General features: G+C 40.9%; 1 protein-coding gene across 2 annotated transcripts in view; it reads left to right on the top strand.

Moving 5' to 3' along the window:
- The window catches only part of HPGD (15-hydroxyprostaglandin dehydrogenase), a 215,748-nt gene extending 200,031 nt beyond the window's left edge, over positions 1-15,717 (top strand). The window contains exons 6-7 of one of the 2 annotated variants that reach the window (XM_069244568.1): positions 6,710-6,873; positions 13,918-15,717. In XM_069244568.1, coding sequence (XP_069100669.1) covers positions 6,710-6,873; positions 13,918-14,050 — 297 coding nt within the window. In that variant the 3' untranslated portion in view covers positions 14,051-15,717. The remainder of the gene's footprint in view (positions 1-6,709; positions 6,874-13,917) is intronic. The other variant, XM_069244577.1, reaches the window with a different exon arrangement.
- The last annotated feature ends 5,307 nt before the right edge of the window (positions 15,718-21,024 follow it).

The following is a 21,024-nucleotide window of genomic DNA, read 5'->3' as shown; positions in this document are numbered from 1 at the left end:
TGTGTAAAGTTTCATGCCTCATCAACGGCTGTGACTGGGGTTGCGGAAGGCGGATTATTGATATATTAAAAAGGTATTACTTTCAATGTAGACAATATGTTGCCTACAGTGCAGTCACTGTTCTGAACATGAAGGATAAAAATCAATTATAAATAAAAAGGAAAAGCCCTGAAGAAGTCCTGTTTTAAAGATGAAACGCGTTGGCTGATGTTGTTATGAATGTGCTTTAATTTTGAAAGAAAAGAAGAATAAAGAGAAGGCAACAATGAAACAACATTGATTGATTGGACTTTCTTAAACGTATTGAAAGTGAAGCACCATCGAAATTTATATACTTTATAGTTCCTTTTTCAAGGATTGCACTTTGGCGGCAAGTGCTGTGATGTGTGCACACATCAGCAAAAAACGGGATTTGTGACCTTTTTAAATATAAAACAGGTGATAGGGGTTAGGTGCATGTTTTGTTTGACCCGCTGCCAACTGTATTATTAATGTCTGTGTAAAGTTGCCTTGTTGTAAACTTTGAGCGTATATAACAAAGTCCAGTAACGAAATCACACTTAGGGGGTCATTCTGACCCAGGCGGAGCACCGACCACGGGAGCACCGCCAACAGGCTGGCGGTGCTCCGTCGAGCATTCTGACCGCGGCGGTTCAGCCGCGGTCAGAAACGGAAAGTCGGCGGTCTCCCGCCGACTTTCCGCTGCTCGGGAGAATCCTCCATGGCGGCGGAGCACGCTCCGCCGCCATGGGGATTCTGACACCCCCTACCGCCATCCTGTTCCTGGCGGGTCTCCCGCCAGGAACAGGATGGCGGTAGGGGGTGCTGCGGGGCCCCTGGGGGCCCCTGCAGTGCCCATGCCCATGGCATGGGCACTGCATGGGCCCCTGTAAGAGGGCCCCACTGTGTATTTCAGTGTCTGCAATGCAGACACTGAAATACGCGACGGGTGCAAACTGCACCCGTCGCACATACCCACTCCGCCGGCTCCATTCGGAGCTGGCTTCCTCATGGGGAGGGGTTTCCCGCTGGGCTGGCAGGCGGCCTCCTGGCGGTCACCCGCCAGCCCAGCGGGAAAGCCTGAATGGCCTCCGCGGTCTTTCGACCGCGGAGCGGCCATATGGCGGTTCCCGCCAGGCGGGGGGCGACCGCCGCCCGCCGGCCTCGGAATCAGGCCCTTAGTGTCTATATTGAATAAAATGACACAAACAGCAGAACTGCATGGGCCTCTTACAGCTAGAGGTAAATGAGAAAGAGTCACAGAGATACAATTAACAGACTCCCAATGAAACTATTGATGTGAGCAAACAAAGGCTATATTGCTCAATCATAGACGTAGAGCTATCCACCAACAGGTGATAGGGGTTAGGTGCATGTTTTGTTTGACCCGCTGCCAACTGTATTATTAATGTCTGTGTAAAGTTGCCTTGTTGTAAACTTTGAGCGTATATAACAAAGTCCAGTAACGAAATCACACTTAGGGGGTCATTCTGACCCAGGCGGAGCACCGACCACGGGAGCACCGCCAACAGGCTGGCGGTGCTCCGTCGAGCATTCTGACCGCGGCGGTTCAGCCGCGGTCAGAAACGGAAAGTCGGCGGTCTCCCGCCGACTTTCCGCTGCTCGGGAGAATCCTCCATGGCGGCGGAGCACGCTCCGCCGCCATGGGGATTCTGACACCCCCTACCGCCATCCTGTTCCTGGCGGGTCTCCCGCCAGGAACAGGATGGCGGTAGGGGGTGCTGCGGGGCCCCTGGGGGCCCCTGCAGTGCCCATGCCAATGGCATGGGCACTGCATGGGCCCCTGTAAGAGGGCCCCACTGTGTATTTCAGCGTCTGCAATGCAGACACTGAAATACGCGACGGGTGCAAACTGCACCCGTCGCACATACCCACTCCGCCGGCTCCATTCGGAGCCGGCTTCCTCGTGGGGAGGGGTTTCCCGCTGGGCTGGCAGGTGGCCTCCTGGCGGTCACCCGCCAGCCAAGCGGGAAAGCCTGAATGGCCTCCGCGGTCTTTCGACCGCGGAGCGGCCATATGGCGGTTCCCGCCAGGCGGGGGGCGACCGTCGCCCGCCGGCCTCGGAATCAGGCCCTTAGTGTCTATATTGAATAAAATGACACAAACAGCAGAACTGCATGGGCCTCTTACAGCTAGAGGTAAATGAGAAAGAGGCACAGAGATACAACTAACAGACTCCCAATGAAACTATTGATGTGAGCAAACAAAGGCTATATTGCTCAATCATAGACGTAGAGCTATCCACCACACAGATTTTTACTGGGCTTTGTTAAAGTGTAACGTATTTGTGCGCACACACACACACACACAAACACAGTAAAACACAGTAAGACAATATAAAACAGTAAAACAAAAATCAAAGATGAGAATAGGTCTAAACTGCTTAACCTTTTAAAAGTGACATCTTGACTTATGTATGTTGGATTTTTGTCGTTTTGGTCTTGTTTTATTCAAAATAATATTGGCTATTTTTCTAAACTGATGTGTTGCCCTTTTGTAATGTTTTTACAGTTTTACTTTGCGTGTGTACACAAATACTTTACACATTGCCTCTGAGATAAGCCAGACTGCTCGTGCAAAGCTACCAAGGGGGTGAGCAAAGGCTATCTTACCTGTGTGACTCCCTTACCCTGACTAGAGGGAGGGTCCCTAATTGGCCAGGGTGGAAACCACTGCCAACTAGACACCCCATTTCTAACAGAATCGTTAATGCATTTTGACAAAGCATTCTTCAAAGAGGTGTGTTTCAACTCTTTGGTAATTTGGAAGAGTCAAATAGGTACTGGTGGATATAGGGATGTAGTTCAAGAACCTGGATGCATAAATGGAAAATGCCTATTGTCTTGATTTTTTCTTTTATTTTACTATTTAGTCTGGAATCTGACTGTGTCCTAGTGGCAGGCATGCCTTAATTTACCAGAGATGGTGAGCATGTTTGCAATATAAGCGGGGCTGGTGGTTATAATACCTTTATAAATGATTCAGCTAGTTTTGAGATAATGCAGACCGGCAGGAGGAGCCAATGGAGCTCCATCAAGATGGGGTGGTTGTTATCATATTTCTTATTGCCCTGAATGAAACATGCTGCATCGTGTAGTATGGGGGTGCCAGTGTGGAGTCTGAGGGGTCATGGAGAAGGGCAGTAACACCATTCTGATGCAAGGGTATGAGGGGTATGAGGACTTGAACAGTAGTTTTGAAATCACTTTCTACAAGAAATTGGTTGCCTTTCTTTAGAAGAAAGGGCTGGTATCTGACTGCCTTTGTTTTTCTTTTGGTTTCCTGAGGGTGTGGTTGGTGTTCAGGATGAATCCTGATAATTTGACATTCAGTGAAAGTTGGGGTTGAAAGCTGTCAAGATTCATGTAATTGAGCCAGCTTTGTATTCTATCTTGGTAATTGTTCTTGGCAAATGACAGGAAGTTTGTTTTGGTTGGCTTGAACTCTCAGTAGGTGCTGGACATCCTGGTCTGGATGATGCATAAGCATAGTTTGAGGTGTTACATGTCTGAAGCAGAGGAGACTTTCAAGTAAAGTTGTGTATCATCAGTTATTGGTGAATCCTGATGCTGTCATCTGTGAGTAGTGAAAGGGATCTTTTGTGGCCTGGACTTCTGTATCTGAACAAACTGATGCCAATTGGAAAGGTAGGAGGAGAACCAGTGCAGGACATTGCCTTTTAAATCCCATTTGAGACTCCAGGGTACATATATGAGAGTGGGATGGTTAGCTGTGTTAAAGGCAGGTGAGAGGTTCAACAATATCTCGAGGCAGGGGCCATCTTCATCTCTTGTCAAGAGTGAATTGTCTACAATTTTCTACACTCGGACCGGAAGCCACATTTACCAACCTCATCTCTGACTTCATCGCTTTGCTCACCATCGACTCCAGAGCCTACATTCTCCTTGATGACCTGAACTTTCACCTGTAAGACAGAAACAGCCCCTGCTCCACAGCACTCCTTGAAAGCTTGAGTAACATCAGTCTCACCCAGCTCATCACAGAACCAACACACTCCACAGGATACACATTGGACCCCATCTTCACTACAAGCAACATCATCAAATACAACTCCACCACACATCTCACATGGACCGACCACTCCATCATGCTCTTCCAAATCAATACACCTCAAGTCAACACCCCTACCAGGTTCAGCACTCTAAGCCACAGCTGGGAAAAAAATCACAGAAGCAGACTGGCTTAGCGTCCTCAGCACTGATCAACCCAGCTCACCAGACAACCTTGATAATGACATCAACAACTTCAACATCTGGATCAGAAACTCTGAGATCTCCCTCGCAGCCATCAAACCACACCAGCATTGCAAACCAAACAAGCAGACCAGCTGGTACACAAGACCTCAGGACACAAATGGCTCTGTAAACAACTAGAAAGGAAATGGACAGCCAGCCATGGCTGCACACAAACCCTATCACAAGCAAATTAGAGACACCAAGAAAAAAGGGGACTGCATTGAATGAAGCTCCAACAGTTACAAGGAGATCTTCTTGATCGGCATGGATTTCACCTCACCCTCAACAGCCACTAGCAACAGCTTTGCTGCCTCCCAACAACTCTGTGACAACCTATCCAACTTTTCCACAGCAAAATTGCAAACATTTACAGCAACTTCACAAACCAACCAATTTCAACCCCAGAGAACTCATTACTAACCTGTCTACCAGCAACTAAGATGGCCACTTGACTGAATGGATAACCCTCACCAGAAACGACACAGCAGCAATCATACGGGCCATCCATGTCCTCACCACAATGACAACCTGAGAACATCACCAATCAGCACCACTCTTACCTACATCATCAACACCTCCATCTTGTACACCAGTTTTCCAGATCAGTGGAAACTTGCAGAAGTCAACACCTTGTCAAGAAACCCACAGCTGATCCAAATCAACTGAGAAACTTCTGACCCACCTCCTTTCTCCCCTATCCTGTCAATATGTTTGCGAAGGCCATCAACAAGCAACTCACAATCCACCTGCAACTTCACCATCTGCTTGACAACACACAATCAGGGTTCAGAAAGAACCACAGCACTGAAACAGCATTCATTGCGGCCAGTGACGACATTCGAAATATCCTGGACTGAGGAGAAACAGCAGCCCTCATCTTGCTCGACCTCTCTGCAACCTTCAACACTGTCTCCCTTAACACCATCATCAGAAGGCTCCACAAGACTGGCATACAAGGATCCGCTTTCAAATGGATCTCTTCCTTCATCATGTGAAGAGCCCAAAGGGTCAGGCTACCCCGTTCACACCTGAGACCAAGAAACTGATGTGTCCCAAAGGGATCATCCCTCAGCCCCACTCTTTTCAACATATACATGACATCACTTGCCAAAATCATCCAATTACAAGACATCACCGTCATCTCCCATGATGATGGCACCCAGCTCACCCTCTCCCTAATGGACAAGATATACACAACCAGAACCAGCTTCGCCAACTGCATGACCAAAGTAGCAGACTAGATGTAAATCAACTGCCTGAAGCTCAACTCCAACAAGACAGAAGTACTGGTCTTCGGCAACCAAACCTCCTCTTGTGATTTCTCCTAGTGGTCATCAGAGCTAGGGCCAACACCCACAGACCACACAAGAAATCTAGGGATCATCCTTGATGATAAGCTCAATATGACAGCTCATTTCAATTCAGTGTGCACTTCTTGCTTTCACATCCTATGCATGCTGTGAAAGTTCTTCAAATGGTTGCCTCATAAGACCAGACGGACCATCACACAAGCAATCATCACCAGCAGGATGGCCTATGGCAATACACTCTATGCTGAGTCTCCAAACAATTCCTACACATACCATCCAGAACGCAGCTGCAAGACTCATGCTCAACCTCCCAAGTTACTTTGAAGGCTGATCATTGCTGGACTCTACCCAAAAGGGTGGGTGTAAGAATTGAAACTGGCTTGACGTTGGTGATGAGCAGTTGGGTCTTCCGTATTTTTTCACAGAAGAAAGGGTTTGTGACATTGCAATTTTCAGTGAATTGAGGAACTAGTGGGTACTTCAGGGGGTTGATGAGGTGCTTTATTGTTTTGAACAGTGTTCTGCTTCTATTGGGGGCTTCATTGACTGTGTTGACATAGAATTTTATTTTTGCTGTTGTGGTGAGCTCTATGTGTGTTGAGCAGAAGGACGTCAGAGTTAATAAGGTCCTCAGTGTTAAGAGCCCATCAGGAGTTCTGTTTTAATTCCATTTTCTTTCCTGTCCATGGATGGATCATTTATTGTCAGCAAGGTTTTTAGAGTGCCAGGGTGCTGAATGCTTTGGCTTGCACTTACATGTTGTAATTGGGGTGTGGGTGTTCACATAGCTTTTTAAAAAATAATTGAAGTTGTTTAGAAAGGTGTTTGGGCAATCACTGTGGTTGGATTAGTGATGAGTTCAAGTATTAGGTTGTCTATGGAGAAGTCTTTGAAGGACATAACAAAACTGAACAAAGTACGAAAATATACACATTGCTGTAGTTGGGTTTGATACATTCTTTAAAATTACACTCAGCGCTTATTCACCTGTCTCTACAGACTTGGACAACATAATGTTATTTATGGAAATCCAAAAGCTGCAATACAAGTTAGATTAAGTGAATGTATTCTGTTTTCATTTACGTTGTAATGTATTATTGTTTCATTCAACCACTCTTTTAGGCTGCATCTCATATTGGAAACTATGGCGTGCGTATCAATACACTTTGTCCAGCTTTTGTTGACACACCACTTCTTGAGTCCATCGAGAAAGAAGAAATCATGGGGGAATATTATAAATATAAGGATAATATCAAAGGAATGATGAAATCCTATGGTATTTTAGAGTAAGTATATTGCAGCCTACTTTGCCTTCAACAGTCTTGTTACAGGCATTTTCTGAACCCTGCTAAGTGGTAATGCAAGTATTATTAACATGACCTTATTTACTTTGGTTTAGGAATAGATGTGCGTTACGGTATCAGTGTACAAAGTCCTTAGACACCAGTAAGGTAGAAAGAGAAATCTAGCATTAAGGATAGACATGTTTTGAATATCATCTTATTTCTGTTGGGTTTCAGTTCCAAAATGGAAGGCTTCCTGTCTGATGGAAAGGCTGCTACGTGAGATCAGAGAATGTTAGAGAGACCATTTGTCCTAATGTCGAAAAATGAGAACATCTAAAAAACAAGCTTCAGGGATGATGCACTAATCTGCCTTTCACCAGAATTGACTGGTCCATTGAACGTTTGTCCCTAAAGGCAATTCAATAAAAATCATACGTCTAACAAATACCTAAGGTCCATCTTGAAAATAAAAATGATCTTGCTTAATGGTGTACTACGCACAACATTGAACATGAATATTAAAAGAAAAGTATCATTAAAAAAACCTAGGCAAACATGTTAAAGATAAAATTCCATGTATTTTTACACTGTAGACTTTTTCAAAAGTAGGTGAAGACATGGTTGAAATCTGTGCAGAAAATCTAAAAGCAAGACATAACGAAGCCAGAACTCTGCGCCCATGATGTACTATATCAAACATGGCAGCAGTGATAATATCACTGAGACTATCAGAAATTACATCGCACCATGGCGCTACAGAACAAACAATACAACCCTAGGAACTCGGCAGAGAACGTGCTGTAGCTAACTGGGCTGCATGCGGACATTCATGCACTTTGTAATTGAAATATATATTCCATATTATTTCAATTTACCGTCACACATTGAAATAAAGCACTTGAAGACATGAAGATTCGGTATACAAACTACTGTCAACTTTTCTGTGAGCGACACGCTCCGTTGCATGTACCAGTGGCAGGCTGTTAATCTGTAGTCACACGTCAGTATAGTGCACACATGTTTAGTTTACACTATAGTGTATTTAAAAATGTCTACTTTGGCGCACATGTACACTCTTGGGCCTTATTAGAGAAACCTTGCACTGGTGCAAAAAACAATTCCAATTTGCGCTATTTTGCTGCTTGTCTAATATGTATTGGGGCAACGTTTGCTCCAGCCAAATACTTCTTTATTGCACTTGGGCAAAAACGGAGTATAGGAATTGTGAAATCACCGCAATATGTATACAATACATACATCATTCAATGTGTAGTAGAGGCTTTGTCATCTTATTCCTCGAAAATGCTTAAAAAAAGGGCATACTGATTTTCACAGATTTTTTAATTAAATAGTGTTTTAAAAAATGGAACAAACTGATACGGTGTAAAAATAACCCATCGGATTTTACCTCATATTTGAAATCATATTAAATGTTCACATTTAAAATGTGGAGAAAAGAAGCATGTTTGTTCAGTCAAACCTTAAAAGCCAGTAACAGACTGGATGTCCACAAGTAGCCTAAAACCGAATAGCAAAAAGATGGAATTACTACTCGTTGGAAACAACCTTTCAAGTTGGACAGAACTCTCGTGGCCAACCCACCTCGGAGATCTTCCCCAATTTAAGCCGGCAGTCAAAAGCCTGGGTTTCCGGGTTGATACTAAATTTTCCACGGAAACCCAGGCCAGGAAGCTTGCTGGGACCTGTTTTGGAATTCTGAGAACTCTAAGAAAACTGCTACACTATCTTCCACCCTCTTCGAGGAGAGTGGTTGTGCAAGGACTGATTAACACCCTCGTAGATTATGGAAGCTTCCTTTATCTGGGAAAAAAAAACACGTTTGGTTCAGAATGGAGCAGCTTGGATCCTTAAAAAAATCCCCACATTCCAGCTGGCTGCACCAGTGTTTGCAGCCTGGCACTGGCTTCTGGTGCAGAAAAGAATCCATTTTAACGCGCTGTGCCTCGTCTACCGAGCGATTCATTGAGGGGACACTGATCATACAGCAACTACTCAGTCCTTACATTCCAAGGAGGTCTCTACAGCCCATGGAACCTAAGGTTGCTAGCAGTCCCTGGGGGAACAAGAAAAGGTGCAGGGGTTGCTCCTTCACGAACTTTGCCCCTAAACTCTGGAATGAATGCCCTTCTGTCCTCAGAATAACCAATTTTAGGAGTCTCCTGAAAACTCATTCATTTTAGTTTCCTGTCACTCATTTCTAAGTATATAGTGAACTGGCTAATGTGTTGTTTTTTTTGCTCTGGGAGGCCCAGTAGGGTAGCTATGCGCTTTTACGAAAATGCCAGAATAGAGCAGAATAAATTGGAATATGCAATAGAACAAATACATGTACCTTGTTCACCTATTATGTTTTTTTTTCATCCATGCATTATATTTGTATCTCTATGCCTAGATTCAACCTAAGTTTCCCACTTTTTGCAATTACTACTTCGTCATTAATTAAGGTCCTTTGATCATTGATCAGTGGAAACCTGCCACTTCTACACAAAATTAATACTTTGGGTTTGGCTGAATACTGCGCATGGAAAAGGCTAATCACTGTCGCCATCATGTACAACTCCATGTATAACGTCTTTTATTCTGTACATAGCATTTATCCTCTACAGCCTGTCCCTCTGAGATCATAGGGGTTTTTGTGTTCACAACTTCGAATGCTTAAATTAAAACTTTCTACCAATAAATTTCCCCTCAGGAGAGTATAACATTTAAATATGTTTGTTACTGTTCAACTACAAAGTACTATAAAAATTAAAGATATAAAGAATCAAACTTAGATATGTGGAGGTTGTCTTTCATGTTCCAGCTGCTTTCTTGAGAAATATAATACAGATTTAAAAGAAAATGTCTATTGCTTAGGTTTAGTGCTTGAAGTATTTAGTAAAATGGGAATCATTTTGTAAGTAACATTATTGATCTTCATTTTAGTGCTGATACACAATATGTAAACCACTTGGGATCTTCGAAAATGGGACAGAAATTTTAAAACAAGCATTGGCAAAGCATGTAGGTCTAGCCTTTGGCGCCTTTTAGCTTTGTCAGTACCTTTTGCCCATGCTGTACAGCATGGCCAAAAGAAAAAAGAAAATGATAACACAGTGCAAATGAAATAGAAGTAGTGTGAAAGTGCTTTTTGAAAGGCACTAAGACTAACAGTAATTTGCTGCCTGGTCTTCCCCCCTAAAAAATAGATTAAGGTAGAGAAAACATGTTTTAAAACAAGATTGTGGTTGTGGGAGAGCAACTGGGAGTGGGGCTAGAGGTATACAATGGAGAAAGCAACATGGAGTGCTGAGAGGGAGGAAGCTTGGTGGGGAAAGAGGCACTCAAGAGAACTTCCAATACAAAAGAGACATTAACAGGGAGAGGGGTGGTTGTTTAACAAGGGAGAGAGCTGAAAAACAAGCACACACACACAGCATGATCAAACAAACATTCTCTAAAAGTGACCCCCTAAAAGGATAAAAGCCAGCCAATGACAGAGATGTTAATTCGGCCATGCTCCAGGCAAGGGTCAAACATAAGATGGACACACTGGGACAAGGAAAATCATTAAATAAGAAGCAAGAAAATGAAAGTGAAGGTAAAGACAACAGTTGGAAGCAATGGGCCAACCACAAACTGCTATAACTTTTGATAATTCCACAATAGGTATTTTGCAGCCACTCAGCTGGCACTGTTTGGTAGGCTCAATTTAAAAAGGGACTTGTGATTATGAATCACAATCTCTCATGTGAGGACAGTAGCACACATAAAAGGTAGATCCAGTACTGCAGGCAGTAACTGCAGGGCAGTTTGTATCAATGCAAATCAGAAAAAATGCAGCACTTGAGAGCCTTCACTCAGGTTGCCATATGACAAGAGCCTATGCAGCTGCCACAGGATCTGTTTCATGGAACTCCACAGTCAGACTACTACCTCTGCAAAAGCCAACATAGCATCAAATATTCATGCATTCATAAAAGCAGAAAGTGCTAAGCATAATGGATATGCTCAGCGTATGTTGAGTAAAAGTGTGTGCAAACCTCAACCTTAAAAAATATTTTCAAATGTCAGAAAATTAATGGATTTTATAAGGTAGAAAAGCAACAGATGAAAAACAGACAAAGATACAACTTTGAAAACGAAAGAAATCTGCAAACATTTTTCCAGGGACCTTCTTCAGCAGCAAGGTTGCCACAGTTGCAAAGGTTCACTAGAAGAATTAACATTTCAAACACCCCTTATTAATAGATCATTTTTATGTTACGCCATTCAAGATCGGTGAAGTTGAATCCTTTTATGTGTTTCGTCTACAAAATCGTAGCGTTTTGAAAGGCAATGCCGCTTTCAATGATCTTATCTTGTAAAGGGATTGTTAGATCATGGGCACCACTGGCAACAAAAGATTAAACAGATTTTGCAACTGGAACATATATTATATGCAATGGATAAATTGATTGTCACACATTTTGCATCAGGTTTCTCTTGAGGGAAGCGGAGATACTGATTGTAGCATTTAAATGTTGGATATTGGTATGTGTGAGCTTTTAAATGTGTATGATAAGCATTAGAATATATCCCTGTATATCTTCTACCTGAAGGATAGGAATATAGAAAGTAGATAGAGTATTTTTATATGTATGATGCTCTCTTTTAAACAATTAAAATACTACCAAATAAAATGCACATACATACTTAAATTTACAATGTGCATGAAAAGGGATGTTTATGATTCCTGATTAATTTGTACCAGTACATTGAATTGGGGTTCTTGTATTTCTTGTGCTAAAATGAACCAATGACAGTAGTAAGATACCTGCAACGGTGCCATAACACTCATTACCATATCATAAAATCTCCGTAGCACATTCACAAATTCTTTAGCAAAGTAGTCACTAAATGGGTTATTTTGCTTGTGAGAGTGAGTCTACATTATTTAACAGCTGGGAGGGGGGATCTAGAATTACCAGGACTTCACTGCAAGTGCTTATCCTTGTGATTGCAGTAGAGCCAGAGAATGGGGTTATTTGGAAGTACCCTTGTATTTTTGCAACTACTCTTTGTTATAACTGTACACTCTTTTCCTACTCATCATTTCCAACTGCAGATGTACACCTAGACAGTGACTTACTCGTTCCCCCCTCAAATTGTGGGAGGAGCCTTTTGCCACAGGATGAGTGTAAAGTTCATACCAGTAACTTTGCACACATAGATAGGGATCTCCACCACCATGGTAGAGAGTTTCCTATGGGCAAGTATAAGGAAAATGATTGAAGTTTATTATTCTTTAAAAATATTTAAAATGTGAGTATGTACAATATAAATGTAATTTAATTTAAACCTAGGGTATATTTAAGCCTGTTTTGATACCTTAATCCTGTGGTAACCCTTGAATAGTAGTTTGTGAATAACAATGGTCCTACTCTTTTGTGGGTGTGTTTGTATTAACTTATTCCTCCTTAATTTTCTGTAAACTCCTCCATTTAGTAGTTAAGTATTCCCCATCTCCCAGCCATTCTCCATGGCGCAGTTTACATTAACTACTACAAGACATACTCACATGTGTTGGGAGTACTGCACACATAGGGGGTCATTCCTACATTGGCGGGCGGCGGTCGCCGCCTGCCAAGCGGGAAACGCCGAATGACCGCACCGCGGTCAAAAGACCGCGGCGGCCATTCTGGCTTTCCCGCTGGGCCGGCGGGCGACCGCCAGAAGGCCGCCCGCCGGCCCAGCGGGAAACCCCCTTCTACGAGGATGCCGGCTCCGAATGGAGCCGGCGGACTCGAAGGGGTGCGACGGGTGCAGTGGCACCCGTCGCGATTTTCAGTGTCTGCAAAGCAGACACGGAAAATCTTTATGGGGCCCTGTTAGGGGGCCCCTGCACTGCCCATACCAGTGGCATAGGCAGTGCAGGGGCCCCCAGGGGCCCCACGACACCTGTTACCGCCATCCTGTTCCTGGCGGTGAAAACCACCAGATACAGGATGGCGGTAAGGGGGTTGGAATCCCCATGGCGGCGCTGATTCCCTGGGCCAGGGGTAAACCGGCGGGAAACCGCCGGTTGCCCTTTTCTGACCGCGGCTTTACCGCCGCAGTCAGAATGGCCCAGGAAGCACCGCCAGCCTGTTGGCGGTGCTTCTGTCATTTTAGCCCTGGCGGTCGCCGACCGCCAGGGTTAGAATGACCCCCATAGTGAAGACCTATATTCAGAAAAGATGGGAGGGGCAGAGGTACCACTCTACAAGTTTGTGAGTACCATTTTGTAGTATATGAGTGCTACTACTGTAGTTCTACTTTATGTACTACAAAATGCAGTTTGTGGTTAAGCCCAAGTATGTTTAGTGGAAACCTTTTAGATTTACTAATCTCACAAGACAAGTTTTGCCATCTATGAAGGTTATAAGGGAAGATCTTACATAAGTCATATCCTAGTTTATTTGGTTAACAGTAATGTTGTTTGATACTTCTCTATAATTTACACTGATAATGTATTTAGTTTTACAAAAAATAAGTGTTCGGCAAAATAAGGTGAAATGATCCACTTTTGTAAGACAAAGTCTGTAGATTGTCTGAATTATAATCTCCCATATTGTTTGCTCTCGCTAGACGAGTTTCATTTGTTGAGCAAGAAATACTTTCAAGAGTCTGTATTGAAACATCTGTTATGTCCATGTTGTGGAATTGCAAATTATCATCTACTGCATAGATTCCCATACCTTTGTTAATTTGGAAATGGGTTGTTCTTTCCTCTGTTTTGTTGTTTGTCATTTATTTGGGACTACAGCACAAATGGCAACATTTCTAGGCTTCCTACCCATTCCTAGTCATGTGTTGGCACCCTAGGTTGCTGTGTTTCTCTCCTATTGGTAGTATCAGTGTGCACCACCCTAAATCGAACTAAATGTAAATTCAGGTAAGACCCTATGTTTTGTATGTATAAAATATGTTGCTTTACTTGCTACACCGTTTTCAGATTATGCACAGAAAGCAATATGACAAATGACTCACCTTTGCAACCAAACATATTTTTGTTTTCTTTAGCCCCTCAATTATCGCTGAAGGCTTGATGAATCTCATTGAAGATGACGGGTTAAATGGAGCAGTCATGAAGATTACAACATCAAAGGGGATTCACTTTGAAGACTTTAGCACACCATATACACCAAAGGTGTAATGGCTATGAATTATGTGACTTAATTATCATCCCTGTTATCACCTGTTATATTCAAGAGTCTTGGTAGGGTGAGAAAATGAAACAATTATGCAAAAGTAAAAAAGCAATAATGTACAGTCAAGTGTATAAGTATGTATGGTAAATACCCCCCAGTTAAATGTAAGATGTACTATACAATTGTATGTATCATATTGATCATTGAATTTTCTTCCTTAATATGTGAATGATATACTCATGATAAGCAAAAATATTTTATATTTTAAAAATTCTAATAAAATGTCTGTGCCTTATATTAAGTGGCCATTCTACAATTACATAAAAAAGTATGAAAACACATACATGTTATATGTAATGTGCATACACATCCTAGAACTTTGCCAGCGGATTCATATAGTGGTTTATGATATCTCAGTTTACTGCCCTTTTTGAACTCACAAATAGAAGATATTCTAAACATCAATGTAATATCTCTAAATATTAGTTTCAAGGTAAGTTTGAGACTTTCGGAAAAAAATGTGAAGTGCCTACTGTGATTTGTTCATCATGAAAGAGAGAAGTGCCCATACCTGCCATCTTACTTCAGATGGTAGGATTAGTTCATCTCATCTAAGTCTGTGACACTTCATCTACTCCTTAGCTGCACTAACAAGCATTCATTTTCGTTTGTGAGAAGAGCACAATTACTGGACCAAATATATCTTTGTTTTTCTAAACAACTAGAAACAATGTTTTCATTTACTCAAACTTATTTCTTTCATTTCATCATTGAAACTCACATGTTTACTTGTTCTCATTAACAAAATTATAAGCTAAGAACATTCTTTTTTAGAATATATGTTATGACATAACTGGAGCTCAGTTGTAAAAGAAAGTATTTAATTAGTCAACAAAATAACACAATGTATAATACTTCAATTTTAGGGCTTGGAAGTTTTGCCTACTCACCAGAGAAATTTGCAAACCTATTACAAATCAAAAAATTCAGATCTTCCTCAGGTGTGATTGTCTCTACTTATATATATCTATACGTATGTAGATATATATATATATATATAAAAAAAATATATTTATATATATATATATATATATATATTTATATATATGTGTATATATATATATATATATATATATATATATATATATATATATAGATAGATATATATATATAAATATATTGCCAGAAATAGCTAAACATTGTGAAGTTGAATAATTTCGTAGTCTACAGAATAAACCACCAGATGGCAATACAGTTGGACTTGAATCATATTCCTTTAGATTGCAGTGGCAGCCCGAACTGTGCAAAGCCAATGAGGCATAATTTCCACTCAGCGCTGTCATCAGCTTAAAGAATGGAGACATTCTACCAGTTGGAGTTTGGTATGATCTAACTGACTGTTGACATTTAGAGGAAGAATTCTAATTGTGTTCTAATTATACAATCAACGAACAAATTAATATATGACAAGTTGTTTTATTGAAAGGAGCACCTACTATTTAAATTTTCTAAGAAATTGACAACTTTTGGCTGATAATATTAAGAACTAAATGACTGGGTAAAAATGGCTTGTAATATAACTTATTTGTCTTTTTTTGTAAACTTTGTATGCTTTAAATGCTTCCATTGAAATCCATTTTCTGTTGTTAATTAAAGGTTGATTTAACAAATAGACCTGAGTCAACTTTTTTTTAAAATGTTGCTGGTTATTGAGAAAAACATTAAGCAATTGTTTTCTTTTATTGTTATTATGACCATATTTACTTGATGCAAAGTACATCAGTGAAAAGACAATAGACATCGGAGAGTAAGTCATAGGGCAGTCATTGTTATTGTGCTCATGTAATTAGGGTAGTTTTGGACTCTTCCAAAGTTACAGCTCATGTAATTTATTTCATCTGTGAAGTCATAGATTGAGTACATTGAGAGATAAACCAACTGCTGAACCAATGGAACCAATAGGTAGATGTTATCTAAATGAGGCTAATATGCTCCCCACCCAAAACAACTGGACACACTAGAGCTTCAACCTCAAAGTAATGACCTAAAAGTCATCTTTTAAAACAGTTCTGTAGAGCAAGATAATATAAAAGTGATTTTATCCATACAGGCTCAACAATGATTGTGCCAAGTTGTTCTCTTCTCACTTTTTCCTCATCACTCTCACTCACACACACGCTCTGCATCCACAAAAGTAAAAAAGCAAATCTGGATTTCGCTCATTCTCGTGCATTGCACCCAAGACATGGAACAACCTCACTCAAGACATTAGAGCCTCCTCCTCACTTCTCGAGTTCCGCAAGAAGCTGATGCCCTAGTTGTTCATATAAGCACCTTAAGACCACACACCTACACACATTGCCCAAGCACCTGGATACCCTCTCGAGTGATTATTGTGCTATATAAATCAACATAACATAGCATAACATAACATACAATGTGGAGGCTTGGTGTCTCCGCCAATGTTTACACTTCTCTTTGGAGGGATGCATGTATCCCCCAGTGATAGTGCCTTTTGGTTTTATGTTCACCTTTTTAGCCTCGCAGTGCACCAGGGTAACTCAATTGTTGAAGCACTATCAGGCTACTTATTGATTAAAACTCCTCATCATATACTACAAAGGAAAATTTGAATATTCTTTTTTCTCAGGCAAATTACTCAATGCTATTTTGTATTTTGTTAATACTTATAAATTTCTAAACACCAACCTGGGGAACTTTTAAAAGATGCCATGTCTGGCAATGCCAAATCTTATTAGGGTACCTGACAGGTTACTGTCTACAAAGGCAATTGCATAATTTTTTCATTCCATTACTTTCAGGCTGTTCCAAGGTTTTTGCAGGTGCACTATGAAACAGGAGTGCTGATGTTTCACACTAACGGAGAACATAGGTATTCATTCTGAAATGGAATTTTGTCCACCTAAGCCTTCATGTTTGTCCTGCTAGTCCTGATGAATGGGCAGTGCCTAGATCAATGGACGTGATGTAGGGTTGAAACTACCAACAATCCAACATAATTATCAAATGTGATTAAGATGTGAATGCTCAGCCAGAGCTTTTGTAAATACCCAACTATAACATATCAGAAATTACATAAATATCATTTCACTGTAAATGAAAGTACGTTGATAAAATGCAAGAAAACAAAATACCCAATAAAGCGGCAATGCCATGCAATACAATACCATGATAAAAATAGGGATCCAGGCTATGAGCATTATCTACCATTAGCCACTGTCAAATGTTCGCAAGCACTCCCAAGGAGAAAAACACAAAACATAACAATACCATTGAAGATAACAGGCTTATTGAATGGGTTTATTAATAAATTAGTAATGGCCACACCAGTACTAAATGGAGGATCGAGTGGTGGAGCTAGATGTGAGGTAATGTGCTTGTTTCTTCCCAACACACCTGAGAAGCTCCCTTTCTCAGGCCCGAATCAGAGGCAGGAAGGGTTGGTGATGTCCTTAGAGCAGCGGGTCAGAACCATGAGACAATGGGACTACTGATGAGCACGGAGCAGCAATCCAAGATGGCACCACAGCTTTCTTTACCATGTTGGTGGTGACAGGCGGTCCTGAAGATCGCAGAGAGGAGCCAGAGCTTTGAGCCATTAATGTTTAAAGGGGTGTGGATCCTTGACCCCTGAGATCCCTGCACAGGGCCAGCACTACAGGGCCCGACCCTATCCCACATGGGGTGGCAATAAAATAACCCTCAACCACTCCTAGAGGAGTCTTTGGATGATTCTCTGACAGACTAAGAGGTGAAAATGGAGTTTGTGACCTCAGATTTTGGGGTCACGCACATTAGATCCCCAAAGCTCTAAATGGTGAATGTAATTGACTGGTGTCTCTAACCTCACCCCTGCCAAGTTAGGCTCAAACAGTTGGTAGTGTTATAAATCAGGCAAACCTCTCAGATGATGTCTTGACAACAGTTCGTATTAATGCACTCCTGAAATCAATATGCATTCACATTATTTGGTATTTCACTGCATGAATATTTATTGTATGTTATATGCCTGAAAATCATATGATTGTAAGTATGATAAACAACACAACAATAATTAAGGATGATTTAATCATACTTTGTCACACTTCTCTAGGCTCAGAAATGGCTGCTGCGTCCTTGATAGGATATTAGAATAATGTGCTATTTGAACAATGCGTCTTGTTCAAAATGGGTATGCAGACAACTACTGCTACTTTCCGTCCTTCTCCTACAGGACGAAACGTACAAGGTCATCTCCTTTGTAGCTATCCATTCGGCTGCTGCGTTCGCAAATAATGCGTGCACTAAAGAATGGAAATTGTCCTTCTCGTTTAGAAACATACGTTCCCAGTTCATACACAGCTGCAAGAATAAAACAAGTTAGCCTGCTTTTTGCTTTCTTGGCATTTCACCTCGTACGCGGGTTATCGGAATTCAGTAGCAAAGTTAAATTAGCATGCACTAAACACAGTCAGGCCAGTATTGCATTTAACCCGAAATACACCCAAAAGAGACGTGCCACACACATCATAGCCCTTGGTTGTTGACTGCATTCTATGATGGAGTGCACGACTTTGCCCATCTGGGATTTTGGAACAACATGCAGTCATCTGAAGTGGTGGGATAGTTTATCTTCTAATTTCTACATAACATAAACCCTGGAAGAACATAAATCTATAGCTGTTAAGCAGAAACAGGGTTTTTCCAAGCATCTGTGTTCTTCTATGAGGCCCTGACCTGAAATACTGAGCAGTTGGTATTAATGACTGCCATGGATCATAGATGGGTGAAACTGGAAACCTATTTTGATGTTTCTATAAACTCGGGCACTGAAAACAAAGTCAACAACCTAGGATAAGTGCTTGAAAAAATGAAGGCTATGAAACAGTCTTGTCACGAGGAGGAGCTTCAGAATGGCATACTCTTGGATAAAGTATATTTAGTTACGTGAACTCAGGAAACCGGCTGAGGCGAACAGAACCAGAGTAATGGGTTTTCCAACGCTTGCAGAATGGAAATGTGTTGTGGATTCCTTCAAACAGAGGTGTTAAGCATAGTATGGGGTATAATAGTGAAAATTATCAAAGCAATTATAATATTGACACAAGGCCCTGAACAGAGAATGTCAGAGGTGGGCAACAACACTTTAGAGCTGGTGAAGCCTGATCAGATGAAAAAATAATGCGTGCAGCAGCAGTTTTAGCACCTCTGACCTTAATAAGTAAACTTACAAGGGGACTTAAATAAGTTGATAAGCCTTTTGACTGTGCTTAAGATGTTCCCACCATATATCCAGCATGTGCGGATCAATAATCAATAACAATCAATAACATTAATAATCAATAGGAGTCAGTAATTGTCACACACCATGACCTTGCAGTCATGAATAACCACACCTTTATGTAAAAGAATATTTGTTTCTCTATATTGAAAATGCTAATACGATATAGGGTAATCTCAAAATTAATTGATAAACATACAAAAACAATACAGGCTGTCCGAAGCGGCGAAAGAAGCACAATTTAATCAAGGTTTGAGCTACTACACATTCCAAAGTTACAGTGCAAATTGATAACAAGAATAACTGTGCAAACGATATTACATACATTTAGATTCAGCAAAGAAAATACATCAGCTGTTATTTCATATAGCAAACTTCATTATTGAGAATCCTATAACATCAGATTAGAATTAGCATGTTGGGCTTCATGCAAAACAATTTAGTCAACACAAATTTGGAAAAACATTTAACTATGGCTGTATCAAAATAATGCGGTTGGCACCTAGGGACAAATAGGCAGAGCAAACAACATCATAGTCAATATACCTATCATCAGTTTGGATCAGCATGCTGTGTCAGTCTTCGTCATCAGGACATCAGTCTGGTCAGCAAGGCATCAAGATTCAGCATCAAAGTTCAGAAAAGGCAAAGTCTTTAAGCAATAAAGTTAAGCATGTCACTTCTCAAGATGGTCGAGGAAGTAATAGTCTTACAACAAGATAGAAAATGGGCAAATGCAATGGAAAATGGCAAAATGCTGTCCTTTTCTCAGTGCATTCCTGGTAAGTTAGATTTCCTAAAACTACTTCCCAAGTCCCTATTGGTCAAGGGATCGCATGTTCACACTTTGTCCAATAAAACTAAAACTTCAAATGTATAATTTTACTAGTACACGGTTCAAATGTCGATGATTGTCTCCTTTCGTACTGTTCTCATCATCAGGCTTGTCCGGTAACAATATTGTTGCAGCTTATACTCCAGTGAGTGTCTCATTGTATTCTCCTGAGAAAGTCAGTCTTACACACATTACATAAAACAATGTTGCATTAGCAAGTACAGCATCTTCTAGCAAGCAGTTTCTCATGAGAAAGACTTTTCGCTACGAGCACTGTGACAGTACAGTACAATTTAATTCTCTAAGCAGACATTTTATTAAACGCTTTAGAAATGCAGCTTGACATGAGGCCATGCAACTAGGCCAAGACCTCCGCTAAGTTGAGGCATACAATTATTAAAGCTAATACATAATACCCTACCCTAAATATGACATATTTCTACGTTAATCAAACAGAAGCTCAACATTTCATATCAATAAGCCATTAATAAATATACTTCGTGAACATTAGCGGTCACTCATGTGGTCACACTTTCAAATGTGTGCATTATTTTTCTCTATATTATTACATTTTCTATTCAAGTTCAACACTCGAATTACATGAATATTCGTTAATAATTTCAATACTAAAATCAGCGTTAACAATCCCTCCTCTCATGACTAAATGTGTCATCACACCAAACCTTCACTCACAAATGTTAGCCCCTGCTAAAATTCTGTCATTTCAATCCCTTCAAATATTTGCTCTTTTCCAATTTTCCCTAAACCATTTTTTTTAATTTTCTTCCTTTCTCTGATTATTCTTTGTCTTCTTTACTTTAATCCTTTTACACAATTTACATTTTCCCATGCTCCAATTATGT

This window comes from Pleurodeles waltl, chromosome 1_2 (genome assembly GCF_031143425.1).
Source record: "Pleurodeles waltl isolate 20211129_DDA chromosome 1_2, aPleWal1.hap1.20221129, whole genome shotgun sequence".
NCBI lineage: Eukaryota > Metazoa > Chordata > Amphibia > Caudata > Salamandridae > Pleurodeles > Pleurodeles waltl.
Note: the sequence above shows the minus strand (reverse complement) of the source record. Positions and strands in the feature narration are given on the sequence as shown.